A 22,844-nucleotide genomic window follows, 5' to 3' on the forward strand; every position below is an offset into this window, starting at 1 on the left:
AAGGTACTGAAGGGAATAGACTTGGTAGATAAGGACAGGTTGTTCTCCCACTCCAAGGTAGAGAGAATGAGAGGGCACTCTCTAAAATTGAAAGAGGATAGATTCCATACAAACATAAGGAAGTTCTTCTTCACCCAGAGAGTGGTAGAAAATTGGAATGCTCTTCCGGAGGCTGTTACAGGGGAAAACACCCTCCAGGTATTCAAGACAAAGTTACGACAAGTTCCTGCTGAACAAGAACGTACGCAGGTAGGGCTAGTCTCAGTTAGGGCACTGGTCTTTGACCAGAGGGCCACTGCGTGAGCGGACTGCTGGGCATGATGGACCACTGGTCTGACCCAGCAGCAGCAATTCTTATGTTCTTATAAACGCAGACAGCCTATACGTTTGGAGCAGAGCTATTTAAAAAAAAAAAAAAAAAAAAAAAGAGGAGACTCATCACAGAACTACACCATGCCATGGACTTACTTCCATAGGCTATTGCTCCCAGAACTTCGCTTAGCCCACAGCCTGGCTGATGATCTCCCCCATTCGGATAGATATCAACGTGACCCACAGGCATTCGGATCCCAATGCTGACTCCCAGGGTTTCTCGGGTAAACGTATGAAGCACGTCCACAAAGTCTGCATCATCAGGGGACAGGCGCTTATGAGGGTCTGCCCCCTCAAACATTGGGCCAGCTGGATCCAGACCTAAAAAAAAAAGAGACAAGTAGATCTTTAGACATTAATCAGACGAGGCTGAAATTAGAGATCTTAACTGCAGAATCTTCAACCCAGGAGCATACAATGTCTTGATGCAAAATAATTTTCTAGTAATATAGTAACCAACAAAATTGTATTCTCAAGGTCTCGGGCTTCCTTATTTGAAGGGGGGAGGGGCAGCAATTTGAATGGTTTCCAATGCAGGGCTGGAAACACAGATGTACCTCCATAGGTGCAAAACAGCTACAGATAGAGGCCTTCCCCTATATATGGGCCATAATAAAAGGGAACTACTGGGCCCGGTGCAGCAGTATCCTGGCAAACCTGCCCTTGTGTTTGTAGAATAGCATGTCACCAGATTACCGGTACTCACTGCAGTGTTCAAAATGCCAGCATCCTCAGAGTCACTCCCTGCCCCCTTGAAATGAAGTACAGCTCAACTAAATTTTGGTGTCAGTTTTGGCCCAAAATCTGTGTTCTGCCTTTCAAATGAGAAATTGTGCACAGCCACCCCCCCCTACACACACACACTTCCTCTCCCCTCACCTCCTGGATCTCACTTGTCATTAGTGGGAGCGTCTCCTACTTGCTTCTGCTCATGCCACTTCCAATCACAAAATGGCTGTTGGGACCTCCAGCCAATGTCTTGTAAGACTGTCACTGGATGGCCTGGATGCCTTTTTAACCTGGAGCCAGCTGTGAGCAGAAGGGCAGTGGGGATGCTACTGCACCCATTACCCACCAAGATAGGCCCAGGAAGGGTCAGTAGTTTAATTTTCAGCAGACTCCACAGGTCCCATTTTCAGTTGGGCTTTATAACGAAGGCTAGAGTTATATGTCCAGGAAAACCCAGACATGACCTCTTTTTTTTAAGAGGACTGTCTGGATGCCTGGACATTTTGTTGTTGTTTTTTTTTAATGGGGAGTCTTGTCCAGGTTTAGCCAGCTCTCCTACTCCCCCCACCTACCTCATCGGCCACTGTAATTCAATCTTAAGGCAGCAGTAATAAGGTGAGCCTGCTGCCGCCAGTATGCCCCAGAAGCCACCTCTCTGCAGGTCCTGCCTATGTGGGAACAGGAAGTCGCTGCAGAGGTGGCTTCTGGGGGGCAGGCCAACAGCAGCAGACTCACCTCGTTGCTGTACCAGCTGCCCGAAGATTGAATTACAGTGACCGGGGAGGAGTTAGGTGGGGAAGTTGGGAGCTGAAAACGTCATAAGGCAGTGGTAGGGCACCTACTGCTACCTAACAGACCGTCATTACCAGAATCGGGCCCTCAATGTGTAGTTGGGATCTGGAATTTATTGCCAGAGAACGTGATGAAAGCGGTTAGCTTAGCATAAATTTCCTAAGAAAAAGTCCATAAGCCATTGCTAAGATGGACGTGTGAAAATTATCTGGCCAAATTCTTATGTGCAAGGTCCTTGAATATTCTAATCCATTCTTTAGTAATCTCTAAAATTGACTATTGTAATGCCCTGTTTAAAGGTCTGCCGCAAAAGGAAATTAGACGTCTTAAAATTATTCAAAACGCCTCTATTAAAATTATCTATAAAGCCAAAAAATTTGATCATGTGTCTCCATTACTGAAAAAAGCACATTGGCTCCCGGTCGCTCATCGTATATTATATAAAATATGTCTGCTTACCTTTAAATCTTTATTATTTAAAACCCCTGCTTTCGTTTTTAGAGTTCTAATTCCATATTCAACCTCTAGACCAGTGATTCCCAACCCTGTCCTGGAGGAACACCAGGCCAATCGGGTTTTCAGGCTAGCCCTAATGAATATGCATGAGAGAGATTTGCATATGATGGAAGTGATAGGCATGCAAATTTGCTTCATGCATATTCATTAGGGCTAGCCTGAAAACCCAATTGGCCTGGTGTTCCTCCAGGACAGGGTTGGGAACCATTGCTCTAGACTATTGAGATCAAATGACCAACATTTATTGGTCATTCCCTCGTTGAAAATTATTAACACGAGGCGTCATACTATTTTTTCGGTAACGGCTCCTCAATCGTGGAATGCCCTTCCACTATATATAAGAGAGGAAAAGAATTTGGACAAATTTAAGAGCAAACCTAAGAGTTTTCTTTTTAAAGATGCATTTAATGAGTAAACGGAATGCTATTGACTCTTTTTATCCATATATTTTATTATAATCTACATTTGTTTCCCTTCCTCTTGTTTTATACCTTAAACACCGATTGTAATTTTTTAATAATTTTCCCTTTTGTTTTGATATTGTTTGTATAAGTTATTATACCTAACAGACTTAGATTTAGCCTAGGATTGTTTGTATTTGTTGATTTAACTTGTCTTAACTCATGTTTGTGAGATATGTTTCCCATAATTTTGTATTTTTATTTAATGTACATCGCCTAGAACTTGGAATAGGCGATTAATCAAATTTTTATAATAAACTTGAAACTATTTCTAGGACAAGCAGCATAAAATCCATTTTACTCTTTTTGGGATCTTGCTAGGTACTTGGGATCTGGAGTGGCCACTGTTGGAAACAGAAATTTGGGGCATGATGGACCTTCGGCCTGTCCCAGTATGGCAATTTATGTTCTTTAGGGTCACGTGTGCAGGGCTGCAGAATGAGACCCGATGCATCTCCCTTCTTTCTCCCCAGCCCGACTGTCGCTGCAATGACCAGTGTTGGGAGAATTCGAGGAACAGTGAATGAAGGCTCAAAGAACCAAATCCCAGCCCTAGTTTGAAATGAACAGGTGGCACAAAACTGCCCCAAGTGCAGAGAGAATCAAGTGAACAGATAACATGGCAGCAGAAGGCAACGGGCCCCACCTGTAATTCTGCCAACGGTTCCATTTACCAAGCTGCCGGCAAATCCAGCCACATGAGCACCAAGACTGTAGCCAATCAAGTGAACATTTGCAAGTGATAATTGGAGCTTCTCCTGCAAAGAACAGAAAGTAAAATCTTAGAAACATAGAAAACAGAGAAGCATGATGGCAGATAAAAGACTAAATGGCCCAACCAGTCTGTCTATCCACAGTAACCATTATCTCTTCCTCTAAGAGATCCTAAGTTCCTATCCCACACCTTCTTAAATTCAGACACAGTCTCTTTCTCTACCACCTGTTCTGGGAGACTGTTCTACGCATCTACTACCCTTTCTGTAAAAAAGTATTTCCTTAGATTACTCTGGAGATTTCTCCTTAGATTACTTCATGCTATGCCCTCTCATTCCAGAGCTTCCTTTTAAATGAAAGAGAGACTCGACTCATGTGCATTTACGCCATGTAGATATTTAAATGTCTCTATCATATCTCCCCTCTGCCACCTTTCCTCCAAAGTATACAGATTGAGATCTTTAAGTCTGTTCCCGTACGCCTTATGATGAATCTGGCTAGAAAATTGACATCAAAATATTGGTAGGTGTAAACCAAGTTCTTATTTTGGTGTGTGAAGCCTGAACACAAATTTTAAGAGCTTGCTCAGTCTTTGTAAAGAATTTTTAAGTTGCACCAGCGAGATAGTTTTGAATTTAAGATTACAGTAGCTGCAAGAATTGTGTCCCAGTTCATCTTTTTAAGGACTACACGATCTTTAATAGCACATCCATCTAAAATCTCTATTATAGAACCAGACTCTGGTTTCTAATGATAGGGAATAGCTTACTACATCACAGCAAAGGCCTAATTTACTGAGCCATCTTCTCGTAGCCTCGAAATGGGAGGCCAGCCTGAGTAAATCACAACCCAAGCCTGCAAACCACATCTAGAGCTGTCCCTTGTGACAAATGGGCAGGGAGCTATAAAAACAGTTTAGCAGAATTGTAATCTCAATTTAGTAAGGGTGAGGGAGATACATAAGCAGCGAGGTTTTTGGTTTTTTTCCTTTAGCAAATGGACCATAAACACATGTTGGAGTGTATCACTAAGTATCAATTATATATGGCAAGTGTGGACCATCCCAAGGGATATCTTATAGGTGAAGTGTCTAGGGCATGCATTTCTAGAAAGATTTGCGCCCATGTTTTAGAAATAAAAGCATCAATACCAAATTTAGCTTTCCTTGCTGCTTCTAGGAAAAAGTGATGAGAGTGGAGACCAAACAACATAGTAACATAGTAGATGACGGTAGATAAAGGCCCGAATGGTCCATCCAGTCTGTCCAACTTGAAAATTTTAAAAATTTAAATTGAATCTCTTCTTAGCTATTTCTGGGCAAGAATCCAAAGCTCTACCCGGTACTGTGCTTGGTTTTCAATGGCCAAAATCTCAGTTAAAACCAACTCCAGCCCATCTACACCCTCCCAACCATTGAAGCCCTCCCAAGCCCATCCTCTCCTCTCCCAAACAGCCACCATATATAGACAGACACAGACCGTGCAAGTCTGCCCAGTACTGGCCTTAGCTCAATATTTACTATTATTTTCTGATTCTAGATCCTCTGTGTTCATCCCACACTTCTTTGAACTCCGTCACCGTTTTCCTCTCCACCATCTCCCTCAGGAGCACATTCCGGGTATCCACCACCCTCTCCGTAAAGTAGAATTTCCTAAAACTGCTCTTGAATCTACCACCCCTCAAACCTCAAATTATGTCCTCTGGTTTTACCATTGCCCTGGTTAACTAAGCAGTTCTCCAGGCTAGAACAAGTCACTCTCATCTCAGTGGGTTAGAACTGTTTACAGTATATGTTTCACAGCACACATAGCCTCTTGCTGCAGAGATAGGTAAATGCAGATTTGATTCAGCAATCCCTGAATTCCCAGTACTTTATTTTTTTTTTACGTATTAAACTTTTTAGCCTGCTCTCCCAAAGGAGCTCAGAACAGCTTACAAATCGGGTAGTCAAACATTTTCCCCTATCTGTCCTGGTGGGCTCACAATCATCTATTATAACTGGGGCAGTGGAAGATTAAGTGACTTGGCCAGGGTCACAAGGAACAACACAGGATTTGAACCCACAACCTCAGGGTGCTGAGGCTGTACCTCCAACTACTACACCACATTCCAACAGGACCCTACAGACGTGAGAGGATTTTAGGAACTCTGTATAGATATTGTCCTTAGAGAAAACGGGTACACCTACACATACATGAGAGACAAATAGAAATAAGGGTGAAGCAGGGGACATAAAGGGTGTATATTTTGGTTTAGAGTGGGTTTAGGAATCTCTGTCTCAAGTGGTTACTACTGTATATACTCAAATATAAACCGATCCAAATATAAACTGTGGTATCCTTTTTTCCCCCTCCAAAGGGGGGAGAGAAAAAAAAAAAAAAAAGATTGGTTTATTTATAAACCAAGGTTAGAAATTTGGGTTATCAAGTTGAGAATCTATAAAGATGTGTTCACCCATCTTGTAAATTACTAAACATAATAGAAATATCTGTGATGCATATATCACAAGGAGGCCCCTACATAGGAAAAACACACAACTACAAGCAACCACAAATTTAAATAATGTAGACAAAAATCAAACTTAAACCTCAAGAAGCCATATGCAGTTCAACACCAGAGAAAGAAAAACGGCACTCTACACTTTGGAATATAAAAAAGGAAGCAGAGCAAATTTACAATAAAACTGCATTTCCTGTTCATGAAAAAAAATATAAAATTATTTTTTCTACCTTTGTTGTCCGGCCATTTATTCATGCTTATCCTAGTTTCTGCTTTCTTCAGTCTTTTCTTAATGTTCTTTCCAGGGTCTGTAATCTACCTCTTCTCTCCTTGCTGTCTTCACGTCCTCTCCTACATCCATCTCTGACTTTAACCTTTTCCTTTCAGTTTTCCTCCATTTATTTTTCTGCATCTCTATCTGCTTGTGTTTCTCCAGTTGTTTTTTGGGGTGGGTTTTTTGGGTTTTTTTTTTTGCTAACTCTTCCCTCTCTCCCCTTCCAGCATCTTCTCTCTTTTCCACTTTATTTTCACTCTAACCAGTATCTCCTCTCTTGCCCCCTCCATCCAGCATATCCTCTCCCCTTTAACCTCCAACACCTCATCTCTTTTTCTCCCTCCACATACATCCAAGATCTCTCCCCATCACCTTTTACCCTTTGCTTCTTCCCAACGGAGTCGCGGGTCAGGAGCAGGCCCGACATGTGATGCAGGCAGCTAATGCCTTCCGCCAGTGGCAGTCCTCCATGCTGTTTGCCGGCCGCTGGGAGGAGGGGGAGCGAGGAATCAGTGGCGCATCTGGATTGTGAGCAGCCCGGCCTTCAGTCCCATTTCAGTCCCACTAAATTGGCTGGCAATAACTAAGCCAGATACTGCGGGGGCCTTCCCCCTTGCTAAATCTCTATAGGCTCTGTCAGTCTCTGTCCTGCCCCTAAAAATCAGGAAGTAACTTCAGAGGGCAGCGTCTGGCTTCGTTATTTGCCAGCCAGTTTAGTGCGACTGGGACAGAATGGGACCGAAGGCAGGGCTACTCACAATCTGGATGCGCTGCCGACTCCTCACTCTCCCCCTCCTTTTGGTGGCCGGCAAACAGCATGGAGGACCGCTGCGGTGGCCGCCGAGAGGAATCAGCTGTCGGCCTTGCATGTCGGGCCTGGCCCTGACCCGCGATGCCATTCCCCACAACCTGGTAGGCTTAAGTTTGGATTTTTTTTTTAACTACAGAAGTAGACTTAAATATAAACCGAGACCCCCAGTGACGTAGTAAGGGGAGGGGGGCGGCCCTCCCCGGTCACCGTCTTGGTGGGGGCACTGGCACCCATTTTCTCCTCCCCCGCCCCCTGCAGTGCACGCGCCATCTCTTCCCTTCCCCCCCTGCCTCCAACATTCCTGGCAGAAGCAGCTACCCATCATCTGCTGTCACGCTAGCATCAGCACTTCCTCTTGACGTTACTTCCTGGACTCGTGCCTAGCAGATGGTTATAATGCATTTTGGATGCCCTGGTAATCTAAGATAGTATCGAAAGCAGCAGCAATCCCTACCCACTGCTGCCCGTCCCAGTTTTGGGTTCAAAACAGCAACTTTGGTCTCTTTGGTAGGCTGCAAGACTACAGCTAGAGGTTGCTAATGCCATTTTGAACCCAGAGCAGTGCAGGCAACACTGACCGGGAATTGCTATTGGTCGGTTCTATGTTGCTATGCTTCTCTACTGGAGCTTTTCAAATCTTATCTTAGTTTTAAAAAAAGCCACATTCTGCATATTTAGGGGAAAAAAATGCAGTTTGTTCCTTCAAGTTCCACTGTGTAGAGGTATTCTATATGGTAATATCTTGATGTTCCACCTAGCTCAAAACCCCACACCCATAAAGGTTAATACTGACCAGCCAACATTTTGGCATGGAGTACCCACCTAATGGTTATGCAATGGGCTTTAATCCTGGCAAACTGGGTTCAATTCTTCCTGCAGCTTCTTATGACCTTGGGCAAGTCACTTAATCCTCCATTGCCTACTAGGAACAGAGAAAAGTACCTGCATAGAGAGTGTGCACAGTACTGTGTATATTTAAATAGAGCTACGGAAATTAGTAGCAGTATTTTAACTCCCTTACACAGGCTCACGACCTCGGACAAAATTTTGACAAAATTTCAAGCAAGCCCCGTCGTTACCTGTAGCCAATCCAGCAGCTTTGCTATTTCCTTTCCGACGACCTTGGTATTATTTACTGCACGAGGATAAAGCTGATGGGCAAGAACAAGCCAGTCTACCACCACCACGTTGGAATCCTGTTCCCTCTCCCGCAGAGCTTGTACCAGCTTCTGCTGCCAGCTTTCAAACATGCCACTCATCTACAAGAATGAAAGGAACAATTCATTTCTGCTCTCCACAAATTCACACACCAACAAGCAGTATGTAACTTCTAGCTACAACATACAGTAGGTAAAGGCTGTCAGCTGGCTCCAAATCCATTCAACAAGGTTGATCCAGTCCTAGGTTTATTCCACTGCAAGTAAAAACAAAAACTTATATTGCTTTCCTTAGGGGATGCAGTTCAGAAAGCAGAGCTAGAAATCCCCAGATGCAATAGGTGAATCCAGGACTGGATAAATCCTGCCAAGCAAATCTAGCACCAGTAGCCAACAGCTTTCCTCATCAAAAACTCTTCCAATATACAGCTGATATATGTACAGCGGGGACTGGGTAATGTCCTCTACTGCAGGTGCTTTTCAACCAAGTCTTCAGGGCACACCCAACTACCATATTTTCACCCATATACCGCACACCAGTGTAAAACGCGCACACAGGTATAGCGCGCGGGGAACACAAATTTATGTAAAAAAAATTTTACACAGCGCGCACACACATATACCGCGCATGCTAAAACCTCCTCCCACCTACTCCGAACCGGCATCCTCCCCCCCCCCGCTCGCTTACCCGAAAGAGCATTTTTTTTTCATTCGAATCCGGCATTCCCCCTGCGAACCGGCATCCTCCCCCCCCCCCGCTCACGTCAACCCCCCCCTCCACCGCGATCCTACATCCCCCCCAGCACCGCAAAACATCTCTTACCCGATTGGGCACCGGCACTAACACCAATGCACAGGATGTGCCGGTGCCAGTGCCCGAAGATCCTCCCTCGTTGGGTTGGGCTGGGTTGGGCGGTGCAAGAGAGATCCTCCTTCCTGCGCCGGGCTGAACTAGGCTTTGAGCATTTGCGCATGCTCAAAGCCTTCTGGTCTCGCTCTCTCCGAGATAATCTCATTTGCGCAAATGCTCAAAGCCCAGTTCAGCCCGGCACAGGGAAGAAGGAGGATCTCCCTCGCACCGCCCAGCCCAGCCCAGCCCAGCATAACGAGGGAGGATCTTCGGGCACTGGCACTGGCACGTCCTGTGCATTGGTGCTGGTGCCCAATCGGGTAAGAGATGTTTTGCGGTGCTGGGGGGGGGGGGTTGTAGGATCACGGGGGAGGGGGGTGACGCGAGCGGGGGGGGGAGGATGCCAGATCGGAATGAAAAAAAAAAAAGTTGTAAAAAATGCGCTCACATGTATAACGCGCACGGTTTGTAAAATCATGTATAACGCGCGCGTTATATGCGTGAAAATACGGTAGTCAAGTTTTCAGGATATCCATCATGAATACATATGAGATCTGAAGGTCAAGAAGGCGGTTTGTAAATCTCATACGCTTATTCATCATGGATATCCTGAAAACCAAACTGGCCAAATGGTCCCTGAAGAGCGAGTTGAAACCACTACTTTAGAATCTGTTTATGGAGGTATCAACTAGCTCAGTAGTTTTTATGCTTGCTTTGTGAATGTCCTAAAAACCTGATCGGCTGGATAAGTACTAAACTAACCAACCAACCCAGTGTGGACCTGGCATGAGTCAGCCACAGGGTTAAAGGTATAGCATTATTTCACTGACTGGAGAGCCACAGCTATGACACTTTGGCCCCAAGAGAAAAAAAAAAAAGAGAAAGGGCCAAAAAGGAACAAAGCACACAGTTGCTGCGGACAAGAAATTTAAAGACCAAAAAAGGTCCAAATGTGAGGTTAAAATATGTAAGCCAGGGAAAGGGAGGAGGGCTCCAGTGCCTGAGTGAGTGGAGACATCAAGGGCTGCCCGGGGACCCAGCTTGCTCAGCACTTCCATCACCCACCTATTTTGCTGAGGTCATCTTGTAGGCTGGCTCTCCAGTTTAAAAATCAGCAGCTGCAGAGTGGAGCCTAAAGGACATGCCAGGCCCCTTAGGAGCCAGAGAGTTTACATCTGTATATATTGCCCATTGAGATATGGAAAGTGCAAGTCGAAGGTTAAGAACATAGACGTTAGTTCTGCGATCGCAGGATCAATTGAAAAACTTTTAGCTTCCCTCAAGCAACTAGGAGCCTCCCCCTCCCTGTGCGGACAATAATTCTGGTGCCTCTGAGTTCAGGAGAAAGGCTTACCCTTGTTCCACCCATAGCTTACCTTTCTTCTCTGGTAGAGGGTTTGTTCCAAGTTGGTCCTTCTCTTATGAGAGGAGACCCAACCAACTTGCAAGAAAAGCCATCAGCTCTTGCTACTTCTAAGTTAAAAGCGGTTGAGTTTCCTAAAGAGGTATTTTCCCTTAAAGAGGAGGATAACTCAAGTTTCACATCTTGATATTTGGAAAGTAGTGAAGAGAACAGAGTATGCTTCAAGGATCAGTGAAAGTGACTTCTCTCACGCAGTGGTTGGAAAAATTGAGATTATGAAACATGATATTAACACTTCCTAGTGTTACTACAAAAATGGAATCTCAAATTGGAACATTGCAACAATCTAGTATATCTGTTATTACAAGATCACAGTTAGAATCTATGGAAAATATAATTAGATCACCTATTTTGAGATTTTTGAAATTTTCCTATATGTTTATTATTATCTCCCGAGATTCTATTGAGAAAATATTTTAAAGAGGTATTATCTCTAATGCTGACTCAACTGGAATCTCTAAATGTTATTATTTGCCTAATAAGATAGTACAGATTTCTCAAGGAGAAGGAGCATCATATTTCTTTGCTCCTAAAGATGTTATGGCTAATTTGATAGTCTTTTTGGAGACTACACAGGATGAGATAACTGAACGCTCTACTCTTTTGGTATCTTACCTCAGAACCTGACAAGGGTTTGATCTTGAAAAATTATTTTAGAAAGGATTCCCTCTTCTGTGGGGGCAAATTGCAAATATTTCCTGATGTTTATAGGCCAACACAAACTAGGCATAGGTAGTTTCTACAGGGAAGGCCTAAACTTACTTGCCTTGGAGGCTACTTTTTTTTCCTGAAATTCACTTCTAAAATGTATAGTTTCCCATCAAAATGTTCAGTATACTATTTTTTTTAGCCAGATCAGCTTGAGAGATTTCCGATAGATAAGGAAGCTAAATAGTATATAATTCTTTGGGTGGAGCGATATGCGATTCAGCCTTAGCAGGTTAGGAAATTTGCATTAGTTAATTAATTTTTTTGTAAATCTCCTTCCTCTCTTGTGATGTGGGCTTTTTATGTTTCCTGAATGTAATATATGTAAGCATTTACAAGAAATTTTGAAATAAAAAAATATGGAGGCCTGAACTCCTGAAGGAAAGGTGTTAGTTTGATTTTTCCTGTCACTTCTCCAATTAGTTGATATGCTTACCAGAACAAGGCACAATAAAAGGAAAATGGATGTCTGAAATGTCTTGAATTCAGTTACGGCCAAGTTTGGGACAGCAAAGTGGTAGATATGCCCAAAAGGAAGAAAGGACAAGAGATCGATATGAGGAAAACTGATGCCTAAGCCAGGGGTTCTCAGGACACATCTAACTAGTCAGGTTTTTAAGATTCCCACAATGAATATGCATAAACCAAGATTAGTACAATGCCTTTCTATCGCTGCACCTCAAGTATTGCATTCAATTCTAGTTGCTGCATCTCAAAAAGATAAAGTGGAATTAGAAAAGGTTCAGAGAACAGTCCGCCAAAATAATCAAGGGGATTAAATTCCTCTCTTATGAGGAAAGGCTAAAGAGGTTAGGACCCCCTCAACTTGGAAAAGAGATGGCCGAGGGGAAGATATGATCGAGGTCTACAAAATCCTGAGTGGTGTAGAATGGATAAAAGTGAATCTATTTTTATTCTTTCAAAAATTACAAGACTACGGGACGAAATGAAGTTACATAGAAATACCTTAAAACCAAAAGGAGGCAATATTGTTTCACTCAACCAGTCGTTAAGCTCTGCAACTCATTTCCAGAGCATGTGGTAACAGCAGTTAGTGAAGCTGGGTTTAAAAAAGGCTTTGATAAGTTTCTGGAGGAAAAGTCCACAGTATGCTCAAGAGACATGGGAGAAAGCACTGCTTGCGCTGGATAGGCATAATGGAATGCTGCTACTATTTGTGTCAACAACAACACACTCCTAATTTGCCAAACAAATCCTAAACTAGAAAAAACAAGGAAGGCAACCAAGTCACATCAAGGTCTGCGTTGGGGAAGCTCACAGTGCCAAACTTGGCTCACAGCTTATAAGCCAAATACAGTGTAACATGTCAAAAAGCATGTCACACTGTATAATGTTATAGGGCGCTCTCAGTGTGAACCCTCAGTGATAGGAGCACAGCTCCGACACTTCACTTCTGGGTCAAGGCGATAAGCCTCCACCCGCACACCATCATCGAGCGCCCTGTGTGTGCAAGAATCAAACCAATCAACAATCAAAGTGAGTAAATGAAACTCAACACAAACAACCTGAGCGACCCCCACACAAACCCTGCCAGCCAAACCCCCTCAAAAAGCATGCACAAAATCACAAACAAAATCAAAAACCATACCAAAAAGTGAAAAACATATCCAAAAATGAGCAATACTTATCCAAAACTGTAACACAAACGGAAAAACCGCGCCAGGAGGAAAGGTTCAACCGCGCTGGTTTCGGGAGGAGCCCTTCTTCAGGAACCTGGCCTCCAACAGAACACGAGCAGAGAGGAAGGCTGGAGGGCGGGGTGCCCGGGAGGAAGAGCACACCGGCTAAAACAGATCCACAGGTGACATCATGCACGAACCAGCCAATCATGCTGTGCCAGCACTCAACACAATCATAACCACAAAAAGGAACAGAAAAAGAAAGAGGGAGGGAACAAAGAACACCCACCAATGGAAACACCACAATCAGAAAAGTTCCCCCCCCCCCCCACACACACACACACACACACACACAAGCACTCCACACACTGTATCCAAAATCCATTATCTAAAGGAAGCCAAAAACCCTATTAGACAATGGTATTCCATTCCACACTTTCGTTAAGGCCATTCGGCTGAACAGATTGTAATTGAAAAATCCAATATTGTTCCCTGAGATTCAGATGAGCCTGTCGATCCCCCCTAAAGTCCCAAGGGACTTGCTCAAGCACGAACCAAGATAGGTCAGTAAAACAGTGACCAAAATCAGCACAGTGGGGTACCAGAGGGGCAGACTGAGATCCAGTACGGATCCGGCTTCTGTGTTCTTGCAGTCTGACCCTGACACTTCTGCTGGTCCGTCCCACATAGCACAAACCGCACGGGCAGATGATAACATAAACTACCCATTTAGAATCACACGAAGTTTGCGCTCTGAGGTGATAAGTGCGTTGAGTCCGGGGATGTTGCCAGGTAGAAATTGACAGAGATAAATGACACATATCACAATTCTTTTTCTGTTCTTCTTCTTCTTCTGTTCCTTTTTGTGGTTATGATTGTGTTGAGTGCTGGCACAGCATGATTGGCTGGTTCGTGCATGATGTCACCTGTGGATCTGTTTTAGCCGGTGTGCTCTTCCTCCCGGGCACCCCGCCCTCCAGCCTTCCTCTCTGCTCATGTTCTGTTGGAGGCCAGGTTCCTGAAGAAGGGCTCCTCCCGAAACCAGCGCGGTTGAACCTTTCCTCCTGGCGCGGTTTTTCCGTTTGTGTGACAGTTTTGGATAAGTATTGCTCATTTTTGGATATGTTTTTCACTTTTTGGTATGGTTTTTGATTTTGTTTGTGATTTTGTGCGTGCTTTTTGAGGGGGTTTGGCTGGCAGGGTTTGTGTGGGGGTCGCTCAGGTTGTTTGTGTTGAGTTTCATTTACTCACTTTGATTGTTGATTGGTTTGATTCTTGCACACACAGGGCGCTCGATGATGGTGTGCGGGTGGAGGCTTATCGCCTTGACCCAGAAGTGAAGTGTCGGAGCTGTGCTCCTATCACTGAGGGTTCACACTGAGAGCGCCCTATAACATTATACAGTGTGACATGCTTTTTGACATGTTACACTGTATTTGGCTTATAAGTTGTGAGCCAAGTTTGGCACTGTGAGCTTCCCCCATGCAGACTTTGCTACTATTTGTGTTTCTGCTAAGTATTGGCCACTGTGGAAAACAGAATTCACGGTTCGTGAATCGCAGACTCACTCATTCGCGGTCTGCTCCGACCGCCTCTTCCTGTAGTAAAGTCGGGATACACCAATCAGGAGCTGCGAGTGATTTTCTTCACCCGCCAGCACTCCAGCTGCCCTCTCCTGCCTTTTGGCAGACAGAAAACCGCATTTGCGATTTTTCAAAATTCGCATTTTTGGGGAGTACTGTACTGGGCTAGATGGACCATTGATCTGACCCAGTATGGCTATTGTTATGTTCATTGTATGCAGATCTCTCTCATGCATATTCATTATGGATATCCTGAAAATCAAATTGGCTAAGTGTGTCTTGAGGACTGGATTGAGAATAGTCCAAGGTATGACTGTATTAAGCTCACAAGGAGAGATGGTAAAATAGAACAGTGTATTTGAATTTGAAATGACTTCACCAATAACCAAAGCATGATACAAATAGTACGTTCATGATCAATCATCCCTCTGAATAAGAAATACCGTCTATAGTAAAAGTGCAGTAATAGCATGGCTTTGATAGATGCCCATGCACATATTGAACTAACTTGACTAGATCAGCTTGGTTGCACTTGCCAGCTGACAGCCAATAGAATAATCAGCAGCATACAGATATCAAGCTTCTATGGCCGACAGCTGGGAGATCTTTATCACTGGGAGTGGTGGCCAGATCTCAAGCACTGCAGATATATACAGCTGGTGTCAAATCTTTTGGGGGATATTAATTTTCAGTAGTACTTAAGCTACTGCTGAAGTCAAATAAATACAAGCATTGAGAGAGGAGAGAGAGAGAGAGGGGAAGAGAAAGAGAGAGAGGGGAAGAGAAAGAGAGAGAGAGAGGGGAAGAGAAAGAGAGAGAGGGAGAGGGGAAGAGAAAGAGAGAGAGATTATATATATATATTAGTCCGTTACATTAACGGGTGCTAGCTGTCTGTCTTTCTTCCCCCCCCACTTCCCTGTGCATCAGCAGCATTTCCCTTACCCCCCCCTCCTTCCCTTCCCGCGGTCCCGACAAATCTGCCAATTCCAGCAGCGTGTGCAGCACTCTACACACGCTGCTTCGGGGCCTTCTACTGCCCTGATTTACTCTGGCATGTCCCTGATGACATCATCAGAGACGCGGCAGAGCAAATCAGGGCAGTAGAAGGCCCCGAAGCAGCGTGTGTAGAGTGCTGCACACGCTGCTGGAGTCGGGATTGTGAAGAATGTAGCGGCTGGAGTGGTTTTTCGGCGCTTCCCTTCCTGCCCCGCAAGATATCGCCGCGGCTCCTCTCGATCTCCGCCAGCGTCGGAAGCCTTCTCAGACGCTGGTGCAGCTGGTGAGATGAGCCGAATATTGTGGAGAGTCCAGCGCTGGCGGCCAGTCCTGGCGGCAGTGTAGGTAGCTGCTGGGAAGAAGGCTGGGGACTCGTGCATGTGCACTCCTGCGGCCACAGACCTACAGATCAAGGAAGCACGCAGTATATATATATATATATATATATACACACACACATACATACACACACACATTGTAACCTGTGAATTAGATACCTAGTATGTGTTGAGTTAGGATAAAAACTTTTACTGTAATTATGGCAAATTATAACCCATTAACTGTATATTATGTATATTAACCTGTAACCCATTCTGAGCTCATTGGGGAGAACGGAACAGGAAACAAAAATATACATATACGCACGCACACACATACTTACTGTCCATCCATGGATTACAAAAAATGTTTTGGCTGTCGAGTTGAAGTTACAATGCTCTATGCTTTTATCTTGGCCTGCCAAAAGGTAGCAGCCTTCTTCAGGCAGATCCAGAGAGAAGCAAGTGTTAAATTTCACTAGATGCTTGCTGGCTTCTACAGGTTCATTTTCATCCTTCAGCAGATCAGCAATGGTATCATCTGCTCAGAAAGCAAGGCTAGCGTTACTTCTCTTGATTTACATGGTTTAAAAGCTATAACACAAAGTTCAAGTCAGAATATTTATGTGCAGGCCAGATTAATTTACTTAAAAAAAAGGCATTTTACGATCTTAGGAAGTGATAGAGAAAGAATACATCATTCCACAGATTACAGTCTGCCAAATCGTCTTCTCACTCAACTGATCCAAACATGTCATAGCAAGGCCGCGTGTCGTCCTGACCTAGATCAGCAAGTTTGCTAGTGTTTTCCTCTGAACAGGCTGCAGCATTGATGTATTTTGCTGCTTACTTTGGGGGAGGGAGAAGGTCAAGAAGTTATATTGACAGAGGGGGATAGGAGACAAATTCAACATTAGTACCTGGAATATTGGGGTGTGCAAAGGTGGTGGTGGTGGTGGGAAGCACCCTCCCAAATTACACCTATTCATTGCAGATTTCATGGCTTTTATGCTGGAAAGGAGAAGCACCTCAAGAGTTACCCTCCTGCTCCTTCAGGACTAGAGGCCAACCAAATTAGGTTTTGGTGCCCATTAAAAAAAATAAAAGCCCAGAATCCATTTTCTGCTTATTTTGGTTTTGGCCAAAATGTTAATTTTAATTTGAAATTATAACTTTTAGTTGAAGCCAAAAATGTGTGCTTTGAACCATTTGTCTCCCTCCTTCCCCTCACAAGGGGAGCCGACACTCCTCCCATCCCCCACCCAGGCCTATGTTACAATCCCTGGTGTCCAGGAGTGATCCCCAGTTTCTCCTGCTCATTCTAACTCTGCTCTCAAAATGACTGCCTTGGCCATACTACTGGGGAAGGGAGAGAGAAGCTACCGTTTGTATTTTGATTTTATACTCTGATCGCAGTAATAGTTATCTTGCACAATAGTTTATATGTTAACTAGAGTGCTCCAAATACATGCTTTGGATACAAAATTTTAGCAGGAAAATAAGTCTAAATTTGGGAGGACAAGCTCCTTGGGAGTTAACCGATCTGGCGATATGACATCAGCTGTCACCGAGCGTGGCACAAAGTCAACCACTGTAAAACCGTGGTGGCTTTCAGTTTTTCTATTAGCTATGGTCCATGTGTGTGGAGGGTAGTTTGCTTGAAGGCAAGATGTGGTCTTCCATTATTTAAATTCTTATATTATGGCTTGAATACCATAGGTGTAGCAGAAGGATGCAGAGTAAGGAAAATGGTAAAACCAGAGGGCATAATTTGAGGTGGAGGGGTGGTAGATTCAAGAGTAATGTTAGGAAATTCTTCTTTACGGAGAGGGTGGTGGATGCGTGGAATGCACTCCCGAGAGAGGTGGTGGAGAAGAAAACAGTGACAGAGATCAAACAAGCATGGGATGAGCACAGAGGATCTCTAATCAGAAAATAATGAGTATACATTAAGAACATAAGAATTGCCGCTGCTGGGTCAGACCAGTGGCCCATCATGCCCAGTCCGCTCACTTGGCGGCCCTCTGGTCAAAAACCAGCACCCTAACTGAGACTAGCCCTACCTGCGTACGTTCTGGTTAAGCAGGAACTTGTCTAACTTTGTCTTGAATCCCTGGAAGGTGTTTTCCCCTATGATAGCCTCCGGAAGAGCGTTCCAGTTTTCTACCACTCTCTGGGTGAAGAAGAACTTCCTTATGTTCATACGGAATCTATCCCCTTTCAATTTTAGAGAGTGCCCTCTCATTCTCCCTACCTTGGAGAGGGTGAACAATCTGTCCATATCTACTAAGTATATTCTCTTCAGTACCTTGACTGTGTCAATCATGTACCCTCTCAATCTCCTCTGTTCGAGGGAGAAGAGGCCCAGTTTCTCTAATCTTTCGCTGTACAGCAACTCCTCCAGCCCCTTAACCATCTTAGTCGCTCTTCTCTGGACCCTTTCGAGTAGTACTGTGTCCTTCTTCATGTACGGCGACCAGTGCTGGACGCAGTACTCCAGGTAAGGGCGCACCATTGAAGAAACTAAGGCCAGTACTGGGAAGTCTTGCATGGTCTGTGTCCCTTATATGAACTTTCTGTTGAGGACAAACTGGGGAGGGCTTCGATGGCTTCAATGGTTAAGATGGGCTGGAGTGAGCTTTGATGGAGACTCCAGTAGTTGGAACCTAAGCACATTACTGGGCAGGGTTCTGGGTTTCTGGCCCAGAAATATCTAAGAAAAAGGACCATTTAAACTAAATTAACTTATGGAGCAGACTGGATGGACCACTCGGTTCTTTATCTGCCATCATTTACTATGTTACTATGACTACAAGCTCTGGCCAACCCCAGAGGTCCTCACTGGCTCATATTCATACAACCAAACTTAAGGTTTCAGGTTCATTTGAAACCAGGTGAAAGTTTTGGCTGTAGTTTTGGTTTCAGCCGACCCTGAAAGTTAAAAAAGCAGTTTTGATAAGCCTCCACTTGGGACTTTCAGGCCTTGATAAGGCTGCAGAGCTGTAAGCCTGTATTTAAAAGCTGCTTAAAAAAAACAAAAAAAAAAACACCTCAAAACACCTCTTCATAGCTACCCCAACCATTAGAATGCCGAGCTTTATGTCAGATGCCGCCAGATGTGCAAGCAAGATTGTGGTGCAGAACAGGATGACCATGTTGGCCAACAACAGGCAGGTAGTGCAGCTACAGTCAGGAGAAACATTAGTGCTGCTGCCTGTTAATTGGGCCAGGCAGTGGCGTAGCGAGGGTAAAAGGTGCCTGGGGCAGTGGTGCCTCTTCTCTGCTCCCCCCCCAATCCGCTTCTTCTCCGTCCCCTCATACCGCCCCTTTAATATTTCCGGCAAGAGCAGCAATCCCAGCCTGTTGCTCAAGCCAACATCGGCTCTTCCTCTGATGTCACTTCCTAGGTGCGGGTCCAGGAAGAGATAGTAATGTAGTACATGATGGCAGATAAAGGTCCGAGTGGTCCATCCAGTCTGCCCAACCATACATGCTCCATAAATTAATTTAGTTTAAAATGGTCCTTTTTCTTAGATATTTCTGGGTCTGAAACCCAGAGCCCTGCCCAGTAGTGTACTTAAGTTCCATCTACTGGAGTCTCCAAAGCTCACTCCAACCCATCATAACCATCCCAGCCATCGAAGCCATCCCCAGCCCATCCTCAACTGAATGTCCATATACAGGACACAGGCCGTGCAAACCTGCCCAGTACTGGCCTTAGTTCCATTATTTTCTGATTAGAGATCCTCTGTGTTCATCCCACGCTTGTTTGAACTCTGTCACCGTTTTCTTCTCCACTACCTCCCTCAGGAGCGCATTCCACGAATCAACCACCCTCTCCGTAAAGGAGAATTTCCTAACATTACTCTTGAATCTATCACCCCTCAACCTCAAATCACGCCCTCTGGTTTTATCATTTTCCTTTCTCTGGAATAAATTTTGTTCTACATTAATACCTTTCAAGTATTTGAACATCTGAATCATATCTCCCCGTCCCTTCTTTCCTCTAGGGTACACATAAGAGCCGATGCTGGTACAAGCAGCAGGTTGGGATTGCTGCTCGTGCTGGGAACATTAAAGAAGTGTGGGAGAAGGGAAGGGGCACCCCCCACGAAGACGGCACCCGGGGTGGACCCCTCCCCCCCTTACCATGCCACTGGGGCCAGGAACTGTACTGTCCACCCTGGAGTTACTGGGCAAGGGAGCCTGTACCAGAATTGACAGCCATCAGCTTGGGGAAGGGAGGGAGCAGAGAAGGTTTGCTTTCCATTCTGCCGAGAGGAGAATTAATGATTTTGATGAATGAGGCAAGAGAAGGAAAAAAAACCCAAAAAACACAACTGGAAGAGGAATGCAGATGCTGTGTCAGAACTGAGATGACCAAAAAGGGTAGCAGCACTTGAAAAGGGGGGGGGGGGAGGACTGTCCATTTCAATTTTTAAATCAGGGTACAAGTTAGCTTACAATTGATCACAGGTGCCAGAAAGCCCAGGCACTCTGAACCTGCTGTACAATGGACAAGATGCATCAGAGGCTGCTACTGCTAATGCCACCAACATCCTTGGATCATCTATGGCAGTGTTTCTCAACGCAGTCCTGGAGTACCAACTTGCCAGTCAGGTTTTCAGGATATCTCCAATGAATATGCATAAACGTGATTTGCTTACACTGCCTCCATTATATGCAAGTTTCTTTCATGCATAGTCATTGGGGATATTCTGAAAACCCGACTGGCAAGGGGTTACTCCAGGACCGAGTTGAGAAACGCAGATCTATGGAACCAGTTCCAGGCATAGATTTAAAGCCCCTTCCCATCCTCCTCCTAAGACCTTCCAGATTCAAACTTAAGAATGTACATTTCAAATATTTTTCATGTTCTCTCATGGTTTTTGCCCCCAAAAAGTGTCAAGGAAAAAAAAGAAAGAAATCAAGTGCACTTTTTAGAAAGGCCACACTATTCATAATATTGCCCAAAACAAAAAATTAAGAAACATTAAAACAAAAAGCAAAGAGTCCCATACACATCAACACTTTAGCTGCACACCTCTTGAAATTAAGCCCTCTCCCTGCAGAACTCCAAAGCTGCCGACATGTCCCGTACCACAAGGGTCGGGTCGACCCTGATTTTTTGGCTTGTTATGGAATAACAAGGACATTTGCATGGTGAATGTTGTAAATTATTAAAGACTACTGAGCTGCGGTCTATAACCTAACACAAACTATTTATTTATATACCGTAAAACCTTACAGTTCCAATGCAATTAACGATAAAAGAAAAACCCAGCGATATACAAACTTAAGCTGATAAACATTTGGGAAAGTGCATTTTGACCCACCGCCAAGATCTGCCAGCTCTCAGAGGCAAAGCGATTATATTTAACTGCCGGGGGCTCATCGTGCAATTACACGTCTTCTAGAGCCTCTGGATTAGCATTACATTCTCTAAACGGAATATGAACACCCACAGGGAGCAGCTGCTTAAACCATTCCCTAACACTGTTAGCAAACCCCTTATCTAAATAGTCCCAAATGCATGAAGTTACTGTTTTGCTTTATAGACCGCACGTTCCAGTCACAGTTCCGAGAGGTGTATACTTATAGATGGGTAAAACAGGACCTTTTCCCGAAGGGTTTACAATCTAAATAATTATGAGGCAAGGGGAGATAAAGCAACTCGCCCAATATTGCAAGGAATGTCGGTTAGATTGAGCAGGGCTTAAAATCCAGGTTTGTATTTCAAGCTCTAGTTACTAGGTAATGCAGTACCACTTTAGAACGGTCTAAAACCAATAGTTGTTTTTTTTTTAAAAATTTATCTTTATTCATTTTTAAAGCTCACAATAAGTGTAACATATAATGCATTCATTTATACTTTAATAACACTTAATATATCATGAAATTCTAACTTGCATCAAATAACCCCCCTCCTACCAGATGGGTAAGAATAGCGAGATACAAAACGACAAAAAAAAAAAACAACTGCTGATCCATTCATTCATCCAACAACCTTTAGCTGCCAAGGGTAATCCTAAAAGGACTTCTCTACTATTTCCTGCAATAAGTTATCCGAAAACCCAGGAAACCATTTTAGAACTGCATCGTTCTCCGTCAGCCTATTGTTTCCAAATGCATCTCTTTTGGGCACAGCATAAAAAAAATAAAAATGAACCGCACACCACCTTGCATCCGAATATACCTTGGTGTAAATCTCTGCAAATTAAAACTAATACCATAGGTGGCTGCCGCGTCAACATTATTAAGGGCCCTAGCAATATGTTACCCCTGGCACAAAGAGCTTACTTAATATTGGGGAAGCTACCCCCTCCCCACCACACACCTGGCTCCCATGGCCAGTCATTTCCTGACTACTTACATGAGCCAAAGAGTGAAATACTGATACTAAGGGAAAGTTATTGGGACTTATATACACCGCCTTTCTGTAGTTATACAACCACACTCAAAGCAGTTTAGATATAGGCTACAAACATTTTCCCTAACTGTCCTGGTGGACTCACAATCTAATGTACCTGGGGCAGTGGAGGATTAAGCAATTTGCCCAGGGTCACAGGGAGCAGCACGGGGTTTGAAGTTGAACCCACAACATTAGGGTGTTGAAGCCGTAGCTCTAACCACTGCACCACACTCTCCTCCAAGGCACTCTTACTTTGCTCTATAGACCATAGGTGCCAGCTCTGTGGATGCTCATCACCCCCCAATATTTAGCCAGTGCCTTCACTTTGCCCGAGGAGGGGTAGTTTGTGATGGGCTCAGCACCCCCAATCATTCTAAACGTTCACTTCCAATATTTAGCCAGTGCCTTCACTTTGCCCGAGGAGTAGTTTGTTATGGGCTCAGCACCCCCAATCATTCTAAAAGTAAGTTGCTTCCTATACCATAAGCTTGAAAGACCCCTTAATAATCGTCGGCCTCCCTTATAATAACCCATTCAGCAATATCATAAGAACGTCACCAGAGTCCGAGTTAAGAAAGGGAATGTAGGTC

At 44.3% G+C, this 22,844-nt stretch overlaps 1 protein-coding gene across 6 annotated transcripts in view; it reads right to left on the bottom strand.

Moving 5' to 3' along the window:
• Nucleotides 1–22,844, bottom strand: part of LIPG (lipase G, endothelial type) — a 58,531-nt gene that overhangs the window by 34,595 nt on the left and 1,092 nt on the right. For 4 of the 6 annotated variants that reach the window (XM_033934686.1, XM_033934677.1, XM_033934664.1 and 1 more), the window contains exons 2-5: nucleotides 16,187–16,383; nucleotides 8,248–8,427; nucleotides 3,517–3,628; nucleotides 469–693 (exon numbers count right to left, since the gene is read on the bottom strand). In XM_033934686.1, coding sequence (XP_033790577.1) covers nucleotides 469–693; nucleotides 3,517–3,628; nucleotides 8,248–8,427 — 517 coding nt within the window. In that variant the 5' untranslated portion in view covers nucleotides 16,187–16,383. The remainder of the gene's footprint in view (nucleotides 1–468; nucleotides 694–3,516; nucleotides 3,629–8,247; nucleotides 8,428–16,186; nucleotides 16,384–22,844) is intronic. The other 2 variants (XM_033934695.1, XM_033934703.1) reach the window with 1 other exon arrangement.

Source organism: Geotrypetes seraphini, chromosome 1 (genome assembly GCF_902459505.1).
Source record: "Geotrypetes seraphini chromosome 1, aGeoSer1.1, whole genome shotgun sequence".
In the NCBI taxonomy this organism is placed as follows: Eukaryota; Metazoa; Chordata; class Amphibia; order Gymnophiona; family Dermophiidae; genus Geotrypetes; species Geotrypetes seraphini.